Source organism: Myiozetetes cayanensis, unplaced genomic scaffold (genome assembly GCF_022539395.1).
Source record: "Myiozetetes cayanensis isolate MyiCay16 unplaced genomic scaffold, myiCay2020 scf1, whole genome shotgun sequence".
Classification (NCBI taxonomy): domain Eukaryota; kingdom Metazoa; phylum Chordata; class Aves; order Passeriformes; family Tyrannidae; genus Myiozetetes; species Myiozetetes cayanensis.
The window spans coordinates 126,196,834-126,212,516 of record NW_026086604.1 but is presented as its reverse complement, the minus strand read 5'-3'; the positions used below and the strand labels follow the sequence as shown (position 1 = coordinate 126,212,516).

Here is a 15,683-nt window from a genome sequence, read left to right as displayed (position 1 = left end):
TTGATGCAACCCAGTCAAGATTGTTAAAGAGTTCACAATAGTTCTCCATAATGTACAAAAGTTGTAAGATCTCTGACAACAATAACTAAAATCTTCTAATTCTAATCTCCTTAAGAAACTGAGGAAACATTTTCAGCATTTTAATACATTTTAATTACAAATTATTCTGATTTTAGCTTGAATGATTTTGGCTTCTCATCTGTGAGCCTATTTTATGATAGATATTTGCATAAAGCAATAACTGTTTCATTAAAACATGAAATTTACTTCTGCTGCATTGCCCTCAGAATATTTTTGTGAGATCACTTGGTTGCAGTGGAAATAATTTTTATTAAAGACAGGAATTAAAAAAAAAAATCCTTAAATTACTTTCAGGCAGGTATCTTCAGCAGAGGGGAAAACAGATTTAAACCATTTTTCTTTTCCAAGAAAGGAATTTCCATTTTCTTTGGGCACACTGTAGTTAAACTAAAATCTAAAAATACCAGATTAAACAAACACAGAGCAGAGTTTAAGATATTTGAGAAATTCTGCCACTATTCTTTCAACGTCTCATTGACCAGGAGCTCTTCCATTTTGTTCCTTGGGTACTTGGGCTGGTATCAGCACCCTGACATCACCAAACTCATTCAGAACAGTATGTCTGCTCTTCCACATTACCCTACTTTTTAGTATCAACTGTCAAAACTCTAGTAAAGTTCCAAAAACTTCTTTCTGATCAGTTGATCCAACACTTTGAAATTCAAAAAATTAATGCTTTACCTCAAGAAAACTCTGAGTTATCAATCAGTGGTTACACCTGACAGCTTTCACAACCTGCACCAGCCCAGATAGTCTTCAGAGAACAGAAAAGCCAGGAGACCTCACCCTGGTATTTATTATATACCCCTTTGTTTGATCAAACGGTGGGTCACACACAACACAAAGTAGTACCCCCAGGCTTTCAAAAGTCACAAAAGAATTGTAGGCACATATTCCGTATAAAACTTCCTAAAATCATTGAAGTAAAATAAGTGCATTTGACAGTCTTTCTGTGCATTCTTTACTAAGTATGCTAAGTTCCTTCCATCATTTTCAAAAGTTCAGTACCCTCTTTCCCTCCTTCTCTCCCCACACATCCACAAGAAAAAGGGAAAAAGCTGGTTTACTATCCTTATCTTGTCAAAGGCACACAGAAGAAGGAACTATTAAGTGCAATTTCAATTATACAAGATTTGGGTTGAATGTTTACACACATGAGAATTACATATTCTGGTCTGGGCTATTCTCACAATTGAGATACTAAAGCTATATGTTACACGTTATAGAAACCAAAAGCAAACTGCAAAAGGTTTACAGTCACTATCATTTTCTTTACTCTGAGAAGCTCAAACTTTTGTAGTATAATGCTCATAATGCAGAAAAGACTGAACCTGCTGCTTCACACCAGTCAGTCTTGAAAGAAAAGATGCAGACCAAGTGACTGATCTAGGTCTGTTAACAGAGCAAAAGCCATTGCAGAAAGTATGTTGTTGTCATGTTTTTCTTCCTTTTGAACAGCATCAACATGGGACTAATTCATGATCTTTAGCAAGTAGTTTCCAGTTAGACTGACACACAATGGCAAGCAGTCTTAGACAGGTGAAGTGACAGGAAGGAGGAAGGCTGACTTGATGTCAGTGACAAAAACTATTTTAATGGAAATGTGAAATTATTCAAAAATTTCTTCCCTTAAACACGTGAAGATTTCTCTAGTCAGATTCAGACTGCACAATGGGCTGAGAGCAGAAATCAGGCAGACGCAGTATTTTTACATACCGTGGTTTTTCTAATGGCTTTTCATACTCAGTGCCTCACTTAAAGGTTTCTTCTGTCAAAGATCTGTTAAATCAGTGATGTTTCATCAAATAGTAGTTGTCAAACAAGATAAAGACCTACAATAATAAAATACGTGACCAAGAGGTTTTAGTAGCCAAGGATCCAGGGAAGAGTGGAAATAGATTGTATTTCCAAGGAATAGAAAATTACAATAGTAACTAACAGCTGTTTGTTCAGAAATACTCATTTTCAGATCTCTTCTATCCTAAAATAAGACCTATATATCAGGTCATGTGATGGATGGATGTGACAGGAAAGCCACATAACAAAGGACAGATGATAAATGCTTGACTTCTTCTGCAGAATATACTTTCCAATTAAGTCCTTTAAGCAGGGAGACCCCTGCCTTGCTACTGGTATGGGGCAACATCCCAGTCTCTCTCCTCCAGTTAAGAGCACATACCAGACCTAGACTTGACCAAGTAGAGGCAGTGGGCACCTGGTGTAAAAGAACTGCAGAAAAATTGCAAAGCAACACCACAAACATACAAAAGAGGCATTAAAGCAGGAGATTTCATTTCTCCGTGTAGGAAACGATGTGAGCATACATTTGAACACAGACCTCTAAACCAGAGCTGCACACACAGACATAGAATCTTTGTGTCATGGTCCCACTGATGGCCCTTTATGTTTTGAAGATGTTACCTGCATTTGATTAACACCTATCAGTCTCTGATGAAAGATGTAGTCAGATGGTGCTCAAGCTACTCCAACACTGAATAATTTTCTCTAATTTATTCCTTTAAAACCATTCTAATTTACTGCTTTACTCTGATGAAGTAGGCACATCTGGTAACTTCCCAGAATTAAGTATCCATTGGCTGAGGCAAAACCCCAAAACCCCAAATAAATGATGATTCTACTGGCTGACAGAGTTCAGGTAAGTTGGGATAAGAAACAGCAACTTAAATATAAAGACAATTAGAATTTCTTCCTCCTACTAGCTGGATGATTGGCATTTGGCTTAGGATCATCCTTGTGAAAGCATCCTCCCCTGTCAACTAAGTGCACTTTTAGGCAGTATGCAAACACTATCAGGAAGAAGGTAGAAAAATGTGTGCCCTTCCATATCCTGAAATCTACAGGCATTTTTCCCAGTACGCAATGTCAGAAAGAAAAACAAAGCACAGAGAGTGGTAGTTATTTTTCTCTCCTCATCTCCTTGCAAAGCCAGCACTAAAAAAAGACTGCAACCTGCCACAGAACCTTCTTTGAACCTTCCGTTTCCTGTTAAGTTTAAATTTCTCAGATAGAAATGAAGGTTGGCTCCAGGAAAGAACATTTTAAAATCCTCAGTGAGAAAAGATCAGAGGCTGAAAAATGTGAAAAGATAAATACAAAATAGCACATGGAGCTGGAAAAATCTGTGATCAATGACATTTTACATAACAATTTGAAGTCCTGTAAATCAATTTCAATTACAAAGGAAGTACCAACAAGATCACAGTGTCACAAATAGAGAGAAAGAAAGAATAAACTCTAACGGGGAAATGATAAATGCAATTCAAATATGTCAAATCACTGTTCTTATTCTTTTCCTAAAGTTTTCAGTCAAAGAAATTTGTTCAACTATATAAGAAATACTAAGACTTTGATCCCCCACACTTCCTTCCCTGTGCAGTTCCACAACTGCTCAGAAATGTTATATTTTAAATTTGCTCAACAGCTGTTCAACAGCCATGGTTTTAATACTCCAGAACACTAATTACGTAAAGACATCTGAAGGAGTAGGGAAAACAAGGTCTGCTTCTACCTATTTATAAGGTTGGCAAATAACTATAGTCATCTAGCTACACAACACCTTCTTCTGTATTCCAGCTTTAGAATTAAGGTTACTCTTTCCAATTCTTCAATTGCTCTAATCATCAAGGCCATAACAATCATAGTTGTAAAAAGCACATGTATTACTCTTCTGATAGGTTCCATCAATGCAAAAATAGCATTTAAAAGCCTTGAAATTTTCCTACTGATGGAATTTAAAAAAAAAAAAAAAACAGACTTCAAGAGTTTCAGGGTACATTATCTTCACATGGGATTGATTTACAGTGAGACTTAAAAATTGGAAAATAACTTAAAGACTACATACTCTTCAAGTAAAAGTATTCTCTTGATATTTCTGTTTTGAACAGAAGACATAATCAAGTTCAAGCTACATAATTTGTGGCTAATCTCAATATAATATAACAATAGTTCTACAGATAACTACAACTCTAGGACTATCACTGCTGGCTCACCAAAACTTAGACCTTAGCAGGTGAATTTAATTCTGTATTCTGGCAGCTTTTAGCAAATAATATATGCTGGTCAAAAGCACTTTAAAAAAGTCAGTTTCTAAAAGATTTTTCTTCAAATTACAGCATATCATTAACTATCTGCCTTCCTGATCAGTCTGTTTTGCTGTCAGACAGTCCTGTCCCAGGTACCCAAGAGAGGTGCTGGAGCAGTACATTCTTTATCTGCTTTCTGTGAAGCACTGCACTTTACAAAAGAGATGATCCTACAGGTCTCAATAAAGGCATGTTTGTGTGTTTCACTCCATAATAATCAAATTTCAGTAATCCAGCAGTATGTGATATGATGCTGTGTTAACACCTTTTGTCATTATTTGCACCTGTTTTTAATCAAAGTAGTAATTTCTTAAATAGCATTAATATGCCTGGGAACTCTTCACCTGTCATAAGGACAGTTTGTGATAAAGAATTAACAGTTTCAAGAAAGGTCCTATTTATTGCAATCACAGCCACCTAAAATATTAACAGTATGAATGCCAAAAATGTGGAAAGACTGAGGAGACAAGATAGGCTGAGTGAAGAGTAAAGAAAATTTGTCACTTAAGAATAGAAAAGTATTTTAGAATAACTAAAGGAATCACAAGTTGCAGCAGTACTATTTATTACAATAAACTCAGATTGGCCAAGTTTTCCAAATATGATATCTAGGGGGGAAAAAAAACCAAACAAACCAAAACAACAAAAAAACAACACAATGACAAATCCCATAAAAGGTCTCAGGTATTTGTTCCCAGAGGAAGCTCCCTACAGCTCTGGTCCAAAGCCTTTGAGTTTGGGTCTTCTGCTGAAGAAACAAACCAACATTATTTATGCTAAGGTGGACTGGATGATGGGGAGCAAGACTGAGGTCAAGTGGAGGTCATAGTCATAAAGCAAAAGTAACCTAAAACACAAACGCATGAAACCTCTCTTTAACTAGGTTTTTAATTTCGACCTCTATACATTTTGATATGGATAATTCATGAAATGTCCTAGTGCTTAATTAACAATTCACATGTGCATCAGTGACTCAAAAACTACTGACCTAAGGAAAAAACACAAGTTACTGCATGGTACTCAAGGTTTCTTGATCTTCAACACTAAGGTCACTCCCCCTTTATTTTCTCACATTTCTGAAGAGTTAGGATTTAATTTCTGAGAGTTAGGATTTCATCAGCTGCCTGATTCCTACAGAGTAAGACTATGGTCATCTTCTGTGTGTGGTGTTGAGCAGGACTGATCAGCACTGTTAGAAAAACATGTAGGGACCAGAGAGACTAATCAAGGCAAATACAACCCTAAACTTGCCTAACATAAGAGGCAGTCACTCCTTCTACAGCAAAGTCAGTTCACATTTGAATATATAAATAAGCCAATCAGATAAACACCTTTTAAAAAACAAAACAACACAACACTATAAACAATTTACAAGGGCAGTCTGATTTTCTATTTCTGCTTTCTTGGAAAATTCCTTTTAAAAATGTTCCTATCAGTCCAGCTACTGCAACATATAGAGAAAATAGGACAAAATACTTTCAAAGAGTTGAGTATAAATACTTAAAAGGAAAACAAGGACAAAGTTGTCTTGATATTTCAGGTCCATTTTTCACTTTCTCTCTTCTGAGCATTTAAACTATTGCCCACTGGCATTTAAATAATTAGTGGGTAATTAGTTGACCAGTTAGTTCTGTGACAACTTCACAGTTTTGCCTGTGTAATACTTACAGTTATATCCCCATGGCTATATTCTTGTACCACGGCTCCTACCTTTAGGAAGAAAGTCCTGCTTGCTATCCCAGCATGAACCAAGCACAAACGGCTGACAACAAACAAACTGCCTGATACCCAAGCATAGAGCTTATTTTGGTAAAAAAATCCTGCCTTCTCATTTTTCTGCTGAGAAGTGGAAAATGCAAAAGCATCTATAAATGCAAGGCAGTAAATAGTCCTATAGTGGTCATACAAAATCCTTTGAAGTTTCCAGCTTAATGTATTTCTGTACTCAGTGCCATCCACATAACTCTTTAAGCTGCTTTGCTGTGAACCATATTAAAAAATTGATCTGATTTGAAGAAACAAAACTAATATTTAAAAAAAAAGCTGTCACTTTTTGCTAACTCAGTTATCCAGTCTAATTCACCCCAGCACCCTTACATTGCTGCTGAATTATCCAAGTCGAATCACAGCTTCACGGCTACCATTGGCTTTTAAAAAATGCAGTGATCTGGCAGTTCAGGAAACAAACAGCTACCTCTCCACACCAACCTAACCAAAATAACAGCTACAGCGCATTCAGCCCCGGCATCAGAGAAGGAAGACAAACAGGCAAAGAACCAGTCACAGAGATCTGGTCCAGCCTAGCCTTGGACTCCAAAAGGGAACCAATAAGCTCCTGAAACTATGGAAGTAGTAATGATACTAAGAAGATTTTAAAATTATTTTAAAAGCTTTGGCTGTCTGGGCACAAGTCTGCCAATCTCAGTGTGCTCTCTACAAATAAAACATCTGTTTGTGTATTTCCAAACTCCACTTTGACCCACTTTGAGGGTCAGATCCATTAGCATTCTCTACTACCTCAGTCACAGCATGATGCAAAAACCATTCCATACACGAGCAGAAAGTCACATGCGATTTAAGGTTTTCAGGATTCCAGAAGTTTCACCAAGGTGCACACCCAGTACTGCCACAGCCCTGCCTGAGCACGTAGAGACATTTCAGATAGGCTGACCCTGCGCTCCAGCTCCAGCCCAGCAACCACACATGCAACATGTCTGATGTGCATTGGCAGAACTGTAGTAAGCATCAAGCACAGCAACCCTCCAAAACTGTGGCAGGTGGAGGTATCATGCATGCAAAATGCATCAGCATCGCTGGCAACAGAGAATTCAGATCTCCCCCCTCCCAGCTGGGTATGTTAACTGCCAGAAACTGAATCAGGTTCTGGCTCACTTGTCTGTTCTCCCAGTCCTTGTGTTGTGACTACAGAGCAGTCCTGCCTGAAACAGAGGTGCAAACCGTGCTGTTTGAAGATCCTCCTGGGACATTCCTATCTTTTCATTTCCCACTGGCTGCCTTAGATGCTCTCTAGTCAGCACACTGGCTGTTGTGGTACCTATTCCTGTCACCTCAGGTAGGTTTTCTAATTCTACTTCCAAAGTCAAGCGGACAAAAATGTTAGGCATGGAGATGTTAATTTAAAGAGCACCAAAAAGTCATCTTTGCCTAAATTGTAGGTTCTGGTTTTCACATGGACAACAGTAAGCCAGAGTGCAAGGCACATCTCTAAGGAGACTCAAGGAGTGACCTTACTAGTCAGCATAAAAACACCTCTTGCAGGCTGCCTAGGCATGCAAAACATCATAAATATATGAATCCAGCAGCTGACATTAGGGACCTCACAGGTTTCCAACAAGAGGAATGTGATTAGTCCTGCAACAGGTTGTATTTCTTCTGTTTCTTCTCTAAGTGCATAGAATTTAGTGAACATGTATTCACTTCCCCACTCTCCCTCTCTCAAATATTTTTTTTTCCCTCTTCAGAGAAGAAGAAAAATGCCAAGAACCCATTCCTTAAGAGCAATTTCATCCTTTAACACACTGGATTTTTTGCAGGTCAGGTAACATTTTTGGTAAAGAATATAATTGCAATTGCATGTTTCTAAGAACTTGTAAATAGCATGGCATTATTTTAAAAATTTATGAAAAATGCATTTACAGTGTTCCTTTAAGTGTTTTCACACAGCTTCAGTTGAAATTGCTTTACTCCAAAGCAATTGAAAATAGAGTATTTTTATAAGGACCTCTTTGTCTCCCAGCAAATGACGGAGATACAAATATCTTCCAGAAAGAAAATGCACCAGAAAATATGCAACCTTACATTTTACTAGCCATAGTTATCTAGCATCATAAAACATCAGTTGCTCTGTTTCTGAAGATTGTGTTGTAGCGGAAGCAAAACAGCATTATTAGTGAAGTCAAGTAGTGCCCAGAGGCCTTATGCAAGTTTAGGTTTGGCACCATACAAACATACAGGCTCTATTCAGTATGGTAAAGCCATTCTACAGCCAAAGCAGTGGCAATTCCACAGATAAAAAGCAAAAATTAAGCTAAAATTCAGCAGCACATTCATGCCATCTTCCAGGAAATACAGTATCACATACCTCCTTGTCATACTCCTGGGACAACATAGATAAATAAAATAAACATTGGCCTAAACAAGCTTGTCAGGAGACACATTGTTACAATTCAGGGCTGTAAGCTTCTGCACATTACAGCGTCAGGAGGAGTGCCTTTAACATATTGTTTGAAGCACACTTGGAAGAGCTTCTCTAACCTCCTGGTACCCAAAGCTGCATAGAAAGAGGAAGTCATTTCCTGACTTGGTAAGATCCGAGTAACTTTAAATACTTTTCAGCAGGCATCACAACAGACAAGATGTGTACATAACTACTGGGTCTAGTAGCACTCTCCTAGGCTGCACATGAAGCAAAGTCACCCTGCAATTCCTCTTACAGGGACACCGTAATGGAAAAGAGCAAGTTTCAAAAAGTGGTTAAAACCAGTAGTAGTTACAATATGTGATGCCATCAGTACCTCTCTAACACACTGAAGACATATAGCAACTTCTTTCACCACCTCCTCTCGCCCTTACCTTGCTCTGAGAAAGAAAGGTGGGGGTAGGGAGGAAATAGTAGCACAAACTCAATTGGAACAAAAGCCCCGGTGTAATAAAGCTCCTTTTTGGGGTAACTCAGTGTTTCCTGTAGAAGAGAGCTGTATGGACATTTTCCATGGCAGAGCCTCTCCACGAGTGCCTTTCCTAGAATTATTCTTGCCAGTAGGACCTGTAAATTGCTGTGCGCCTTGTGAGACTACGACTCAAGCATTCCTCCTAAGAGTAAATGTCATAAGCAAAGACTTAAGCAGTAAAAGAAACCAAATGAAACTAAACACATAAATGATGGCAGAAAGGACAGCAAAGGGGAGTAAATTATTTGGTTTCTCCTCTATTTCAGCTGCAGTCATCATTCATGCTACTTTGCACTTAGAGAAGTTTTGAAGTTATCAGCACTCATACAAATTCAGTGTTCCTCTATCAGGCAAATTCTGGTCTCTTAAGAAATCAAGATGCAGTAACAAGTCATAAGCAGCATAAATATACGTTTTTTCTAAGGACGAAAGTGGAAAGAAGAGTCTCACGATACATGTAGTGTTTAAGAATTTACATACTGCTGCACAGTTCCAAAATATAACTACCATCAGCAAGCGCCACTAGATCTGTACAGACTAGCAATGGGACTTTCCATGAGGATATTACTTAGTGCTATCACATCCAAAAAAATTACCACAGTACCATTAAGTGCCATAATGGTATTAAGTCATGCACTATTAAGTACACAAACTCAGTTGTGCTTAAGGCAAACAGAGGTGGACCTCTCCTTACTCACCAACCACGTTTCTCAAGGAGTGGCTGGAGCCTGTCCACAAGGGACTCCATTCCTTTCATGGACACAGTAGCCCATCATGCTAGAATCACTGACCTCTTTCTTTCTGAGGGCCCAACAAATTCACATGCAATGCAATGCAATTCTTTGCTTCCATTTTGATGGAGGAAGGGAAGAATAGCATCATTGAGGGCAAGAAGAGTGAATCCAGTCTGTTCCCATCCCACCCTACTGTTAGCACAGGGGAGAGAAGCATGGGAGAAGGAGCTGAAAGAACAGGCTCCATAGAACTGCATGATGCATGAAGGGACATGCTGGGTGTGCATGATAGCAAAATAATCAAAATAATTTCTACATTTGAGTTTACATCAAGTCCAAACCAACCACAGATGAAATAGTGTGAAAAGCTGTATTATCATAGGGATTGCTTTTCTACCTGTGACTAGATTCAAAAGTATTTCTTCCTTCACATACCCTTTTGTAATTCAAATTGAACCAACTGGTCAAGCACAGTATGTGCACCAAAGTCTTAATGGCTCAGTAAGTGAAAGACATGGCTTAAGCCACAATTACATTCAATATTTAGATTTTATACTTTACCAAAGGCAATTAAGAGGATATTTCACCATTAAGCAAGATGGAAAGCTACCTCCTTGTTCCAAAGGCCTCTGGATTACCTTTTCAGTAAAAATAACAATAATTAACAGACTGGAGTACAGAAATCTTGGGGTGTTTCCTGACCAGACCATGTCCTTATGATTGGTAATAAGAAAACAAAAAACAAATAATAAAACTTCATATTCACGCATCAAACCAGAATGAATAAAAAAAACCACCAACAAAAAGCATCAGAAGCTCACCACTTCCAATCTAAAATCTGGCATCTACAACTCCATTTCTTCTTCCGCACACCCAGATATTCCCAAACTAGCATATGGATCTGGAGACATGGCAGTCTGTTGTGATTCAGGAAACGTTTCAGTCTGTGGGTCAAAAGGAGCTCTCGGTGTTGGCTGATGTTGGTTGCATCATCTGAGAGTTTTGGCACTGTTTGGAATCATGTTTGCTTAGAATTGCATTGCCATGATGTCTGCATTTCAACCATTGCTAATCCAAACCTCACTAATTCACATCACCCAGTGCAAGCACTGGATCATTTCTGCAAATAAAAAGGCTTGTACAGTCAGGGCCTGAGGCAACTCCAATTAATTCAGCCAAAGTAATACATCTTGCAGCAATGGGGTGTTCAGTGGAAAATGTCTTACTACAATAGCACCAAGGTATACAAAGAGCCTGTGATTGGGACTAACTTTTATTGATGTGACGCAGTTTAGGATTTTAGAGGTAAATATGGTAGTAAACAGAAAGAACATGTAACTCCATTGATACAGTTTCCATAGTAAACAGTTCCAGAAAAAGACAAGAGGAAAGATAATTTTAAAAACATGTTAAATACATGAAAACTGCAAAACAAATTTTCTTTACCTTGCATTAGAACTATCCCAAATATTGTCACATAAGTCAGCAACAAATCTCTTTGTTACATTATGTATATATTTCGGACAGCCAGGCACTTGTTCTTTGAAAGACTTACACACGCACTTAAAATTAAGCATGCAAATAGTCTCACCAGGTACTGATATAAGGTTCATGCCTTCACTTGAACAGTCATTTGACAAGCTTTTTTAGCATGCAATATTTGTGTTCACTTTGTACATAAGACAACAATTTTAAATCTGGGTAATACAGGCAACCATGTGTCCAATGGATAAAAGTTCACACATGCACACCAAAAAACCAATTACATCACAAATAGAGAGATACTCCACAGTATTTAAAAATTAACTTCTGTATTATTATTTTGCAGTTCAGTACAAGTATTGAAATTTATTCACATGCTATTCATAGCAGAGATGAACTTTAATGGTGTTCGAGTGCTTCCACGCTAGCCACTGTTTTTACAGTTTTCTAGGCTTTGATTTATCTAACAAAATTATTTGAGTTTGGAATTTTCATTAATGTAATTTTTAACTGTTTTGAATGTAGCTTAGTGGTTATGAAATACAAAGTTTAAAAATATTATATGCACTAGCTCCCATTATAAAAATAAGCTTCTGACCTTAAATTGAAAAGACAAAGTAGCACAATAGCACAGGCAAAATCAGCTACAGGAAGAAGTCTCACAGAGAAGTACCTCAGAACTTCCCACTGAAAATATGTTTATATTTTACCAAGGAGTAGGACTTTAAAAAGACAGCAAGTCACAATTTGCACATGCATGAGACAACAGCTATGCCCAGAACTGTGTAGCAGTATAGGGATCAAGGGTAACTGACATTCACTCAACACAAACATTTAATTTTGCTGAAAAATACACACCAGGTGAATGGCAAGGGGCATTAGCTAGACTGTGTAACTTCTCTTTAGAACTATCTGGCTAAAGGGCAGAAAAACAACATTGTGATTGCATTGTTAAACACTCAAAATGAAGAAATAAGCATGACACACTATATAAAACGTTAGTGCTTTGTACATGCGTTGCCATAAAGATGTTTCACATAGCCTATTTTTTTGCACAATGCAGATATAGAAGCCAGCACCTAGGATGGTAATTTAGTTACCAATGGGGTAAAAATCAACTGGAAAATCTCACCTGTGGTTTTTACTGGTAATCTGTGTGAATGTAATTTACAGCAGAGTTTTCTGAAAACACTTTGAGAAAAGTTTTTCAAAGTTTACGAAAAGACACTGATGTGCAATATACATTGTTTAAAACATTGTATAAGTTGCAAAACATTGAGTAATATGCAACAAAGAAAATTAAATGAGACCGTAATGCCCATTTCTTGATACCTGAGTGCTTAACTCCGCAGCCTTAACAGTATCCCATTTGTGTTTTCCTTTTGACAGACTGAATTCCTAGAGTCTGCTTAAAATGTCAACATTTGAAATCTTGCAAGCAATGACCAATTACATTCAATCCCAAATACTCATATGCCCAAAAGGGTATAATTAAAAAAATTAAAGGAAGCGGTCATGCAGGATACTGGCAAGGAAAAGGTACTGAAGGAATTTTAGAAAAAGCATTCAAACTCACCAGTCCATTGTTTGGCTGAGGTGAAAAAGGCAAACATTACTGAGATGCATCAGTGAGGAAGTTAGAACACAAATCAAGGCCCATGCCTGCAAGCACATGTGAATAACTTCAGGCCCAGAAGCTCTTTCCGTGGCAAAGTTATTCATATGTGTGCAGAACCTAAGCTCAGATGTTACCGTTAGAGTAGGAAACGCTACTTCCATTTTGCTACTGATAACAGAAATTCACCTATGTTTAACAGCAACTGTTTCAACTCAAGAAGACAAAAACGCCTTGAGGTCTCACAAGGTAACATAATAATTAATCTGTTCTAGCTGCTCCCAGTTCTCTCTCTCTCTTTCTTTTTTTTTTTTTTTTTTTTTAACACAAGTCTCTCAAAACACATCTAAGCTTGCAAATGGAAGCCTTCCCAGGAAGCTAAGTGAGGGCTGTACACCCTGTGGTACAAAGTGCTGTATCTATGTTTTGCAGTGTACCAAGGTTGCTTATGACACTAGGATTAAGCCATTATTCTTTTTACTGGGTATTTCTCTGCCAAGCCTGATGTCACCTGAAATGTACAATATTCAATTCAGTGTCTTCTTAAGTGTTGAGTCCTTCCAACATACGCTTGTGTAGATTCTGGGGATCTGAACTGTGTAACAAACCTCACCAAGAGGAAAAGGGCACCATGCAAATGTGTAGAATGGAGCATGCATGTTTACCTGATTAGAAAACACTAACTATATATACAGTATTTTTAAAGTTTATGTGACTAGTATGGATTCAAATAGATTGCCGATTATGAACTACTGTTGGAACTACTGTTTTGGAGAGGAAAAGATAAGTAAAAGGTTTATAAATTCAGTGAACGGAAGACTTTAAAGTCTTTAAACACCAATAGTCTGGTAAGGTGTAACTGATATGCTGTATGTATGGAAGAGTGGGCCATCAAAAATTTAAAAAAAAAAAAAATAGGGCAGCTGAGATTTACAAACAGTAAACAGAAGATCTGGGGATGATTGTTTCAGGTACCCTAGCAATGAGGAATCATACACCGTTCAATTTATTAAAACAGTATGCTGTTTAGACAACCTAAGTGCTGACAGCAGCAACTCTGTCCTGGACTCACTGAAATAAAGGAGCGTACAAGTCCAGCCAGACTGGGCGCATGTGCTGCATTGAGTTGTTTGAGGATGCTTTGCTTTCTGATGTTCCCTCAATATAAGTTTCATCACAGATGTCAACAAAAGAAGTGCATGGAGTAATTTCTTTCAAAAGTCTCAGTATTCAAAAATGAAACCTAACAAAAGTAGTTACGTTTTGAAACACCAACACTATATATAATTTTATCTGCCATTACATATGGCCTTGATCCAGCTAACGGCTAATCTTTTTTCCTGGGATGTAAGTGTATTACTAGGAAATTAATTAAAGTATTTCAATTAATTTATCCTTCCAATCAGCAAAAAAACCTAAATAGCAGGTATCAACCTGACAGGAGAGCACTGAGAAGTGAAAAGGGTTGAAAATTCTAACCAAATGTGGAAAGAGAAGGTAAAAACGGGTATATGGTCAAAATGGGAGAAAAAGCAAAGTGCTAAGGTGCTAAGGCCTGCAAGTAGGACAGGGCCAACATCTGTGTCCACTTCGGGACCTGCCAGCCACTGTCCCGAGGACCCTCTGCATCCTCTCCAAAAACGTGTGCGTCTATAACATGTGTATGTGCGTATTTTTATGCATCTCTACGCTGTGTAAATAGACGCCCGGCGGGGCTTTCACTGAAGTACTGCCGGGCCCAACAGCGCTCGGCGGAGCCGCGGCCGGGCCGGGGCGCGGGTGCCCGGCGGCAGGGCAGTGCGGGGTCAAGCCGGCACCGGCACTGCGGGACCGGCACGGGCACGGCGGCACCGGCACGGGCAGGGCGGCCCCGCAGCGTCACTGCCGCCGATGGTGCGGCGCAGGCAGAGCGCAGGGGGAGCGCAGGGGGAGCGCAGGCGGAGCGCAGGGAGAGCGCAGGCCGCTGCTCCCGGTGCGGGCAGGTGCGGACCCCGCCGCGCCGGCACCAGTCCTGCCGGCCCGGGGGGGCCGCCCGCAGCCCAGCCCCGGCTCCCCCGGGGCCGCCGAGCCGCGAGGAGGAGGAGGCGCCACCGCCGGGTTTCACCAAGGACAGGCCCGAGGTCAAGCCCGGCAGCCGCCCCGCCGCGGCCCCTTCCCCGCCGCCGCCCGCGCCGCCCGCCGCCTCCCCGCCCGCCGGCGGCGGTGCCTTACCTTGGCAGCCATGCTGTGCCCGGCGCGGCCACCCCTTCCCGTCCCTTCCCTTCCTCCGCTCCCCTCCCTTCCGACCGCGGCGCGCAGCTTCCCCGCCTGCGCACCAGCCCGCCAGCGCCGGCCGTCACCGCCGCTCTCCAGGCAAGGACGGGGCGCCGCCCCCGCCCGGCCCCGCCGCGGCCCCGTGATCGCCCGGCACGGCCCGGGCCGGCCCCGCGCTGGGCGCCGGGCGAGGCGGCGGGAGATGCGGCCTCGTCCCCGGAGGGCCGCCGGCGTTGCGGGGCGAGCACTGCCTCACCCCTGCGAGGGGACCGATCGCCCTGGGGACTCCTCCTCGGTTACCGCTGGTGGCCCAGCGGGTGCAGAGACACTCCGAGCTCCGAGGGGCCCTGCAGCCTCTGCGGCCGCTGGAGTCAGCGGCCGTGTCTCCAGATGGAGGCTCGTGCTGCTGACCCCAGGGATGCTCCCGCCGCGTGCCGAGGACACCGGGACAAGCAGCAGGAGGATACCAACACCTGCACAGCAAACCCTGCTGTTTGCTTCCCCGCAAGTCAGGCTGCTGTTTGAGGGGATGTTTCATCCAGTTGCAGCATCCCCAGTTACCGTTCTGGGGTGTCCCAAGAACGAGCTGTGCCTTCCATCAGATTTTGTCTATGCTATTTCAGTTTCTAAATCAGCGTGAGCGTGACACAGAAGCAGCCCCAGGGCTGCGCCTGGGGTGACCACAAGTACGGCACGCTCAGCATCACATGCAGTTTGCAGACTG

General features: G+C 40.8%; 1 protein-coding gene across 5 annotated transcripts in view; it reads right to left on the bottom strand.

The window, feature by feature from the left end:
• SLC25A13 (solute carrier family 25 member 13) overlaps window positions 1–15,022 on the bottom strand; it is a 101,773-nt gene extending 86,751 nt beyond the window's left edge. The window contains exons 1-3 of one of the 5 annotated variants that reach the window (XM_050327198.1): window positions 14,918–14,944; window positions 12,668–12,682; window positions 8,287–8,301 (exon numbers count right to left, since the gene is read on the bottom strand). In XM_050327198.1, the coding sequence (XP_050183155.1) occupies window positions 8,287–8,301; window positions 12,668–12,682; window positions 14,918–14,929 (42 nt within the window). In that variant the 5' untranslated portion in view covers window positions 14,930–14,944. Of the gene's footprint in view, window positions 1–8,286; window positions 8,302–10,430; window positions 10,470–11,949; window positions 11,986–12,667; window positions 12,683–14,917 lie in introns of those variants that run through there. The other 4 variants (XM_050327207.1, XM_050327229.1, XM_050327221.1 and 1 more) reach the window with 4 other exon arrangements.
• Between the last annotated feature and the right edge of the window lie 661 nt (window positions 15,023–15,683).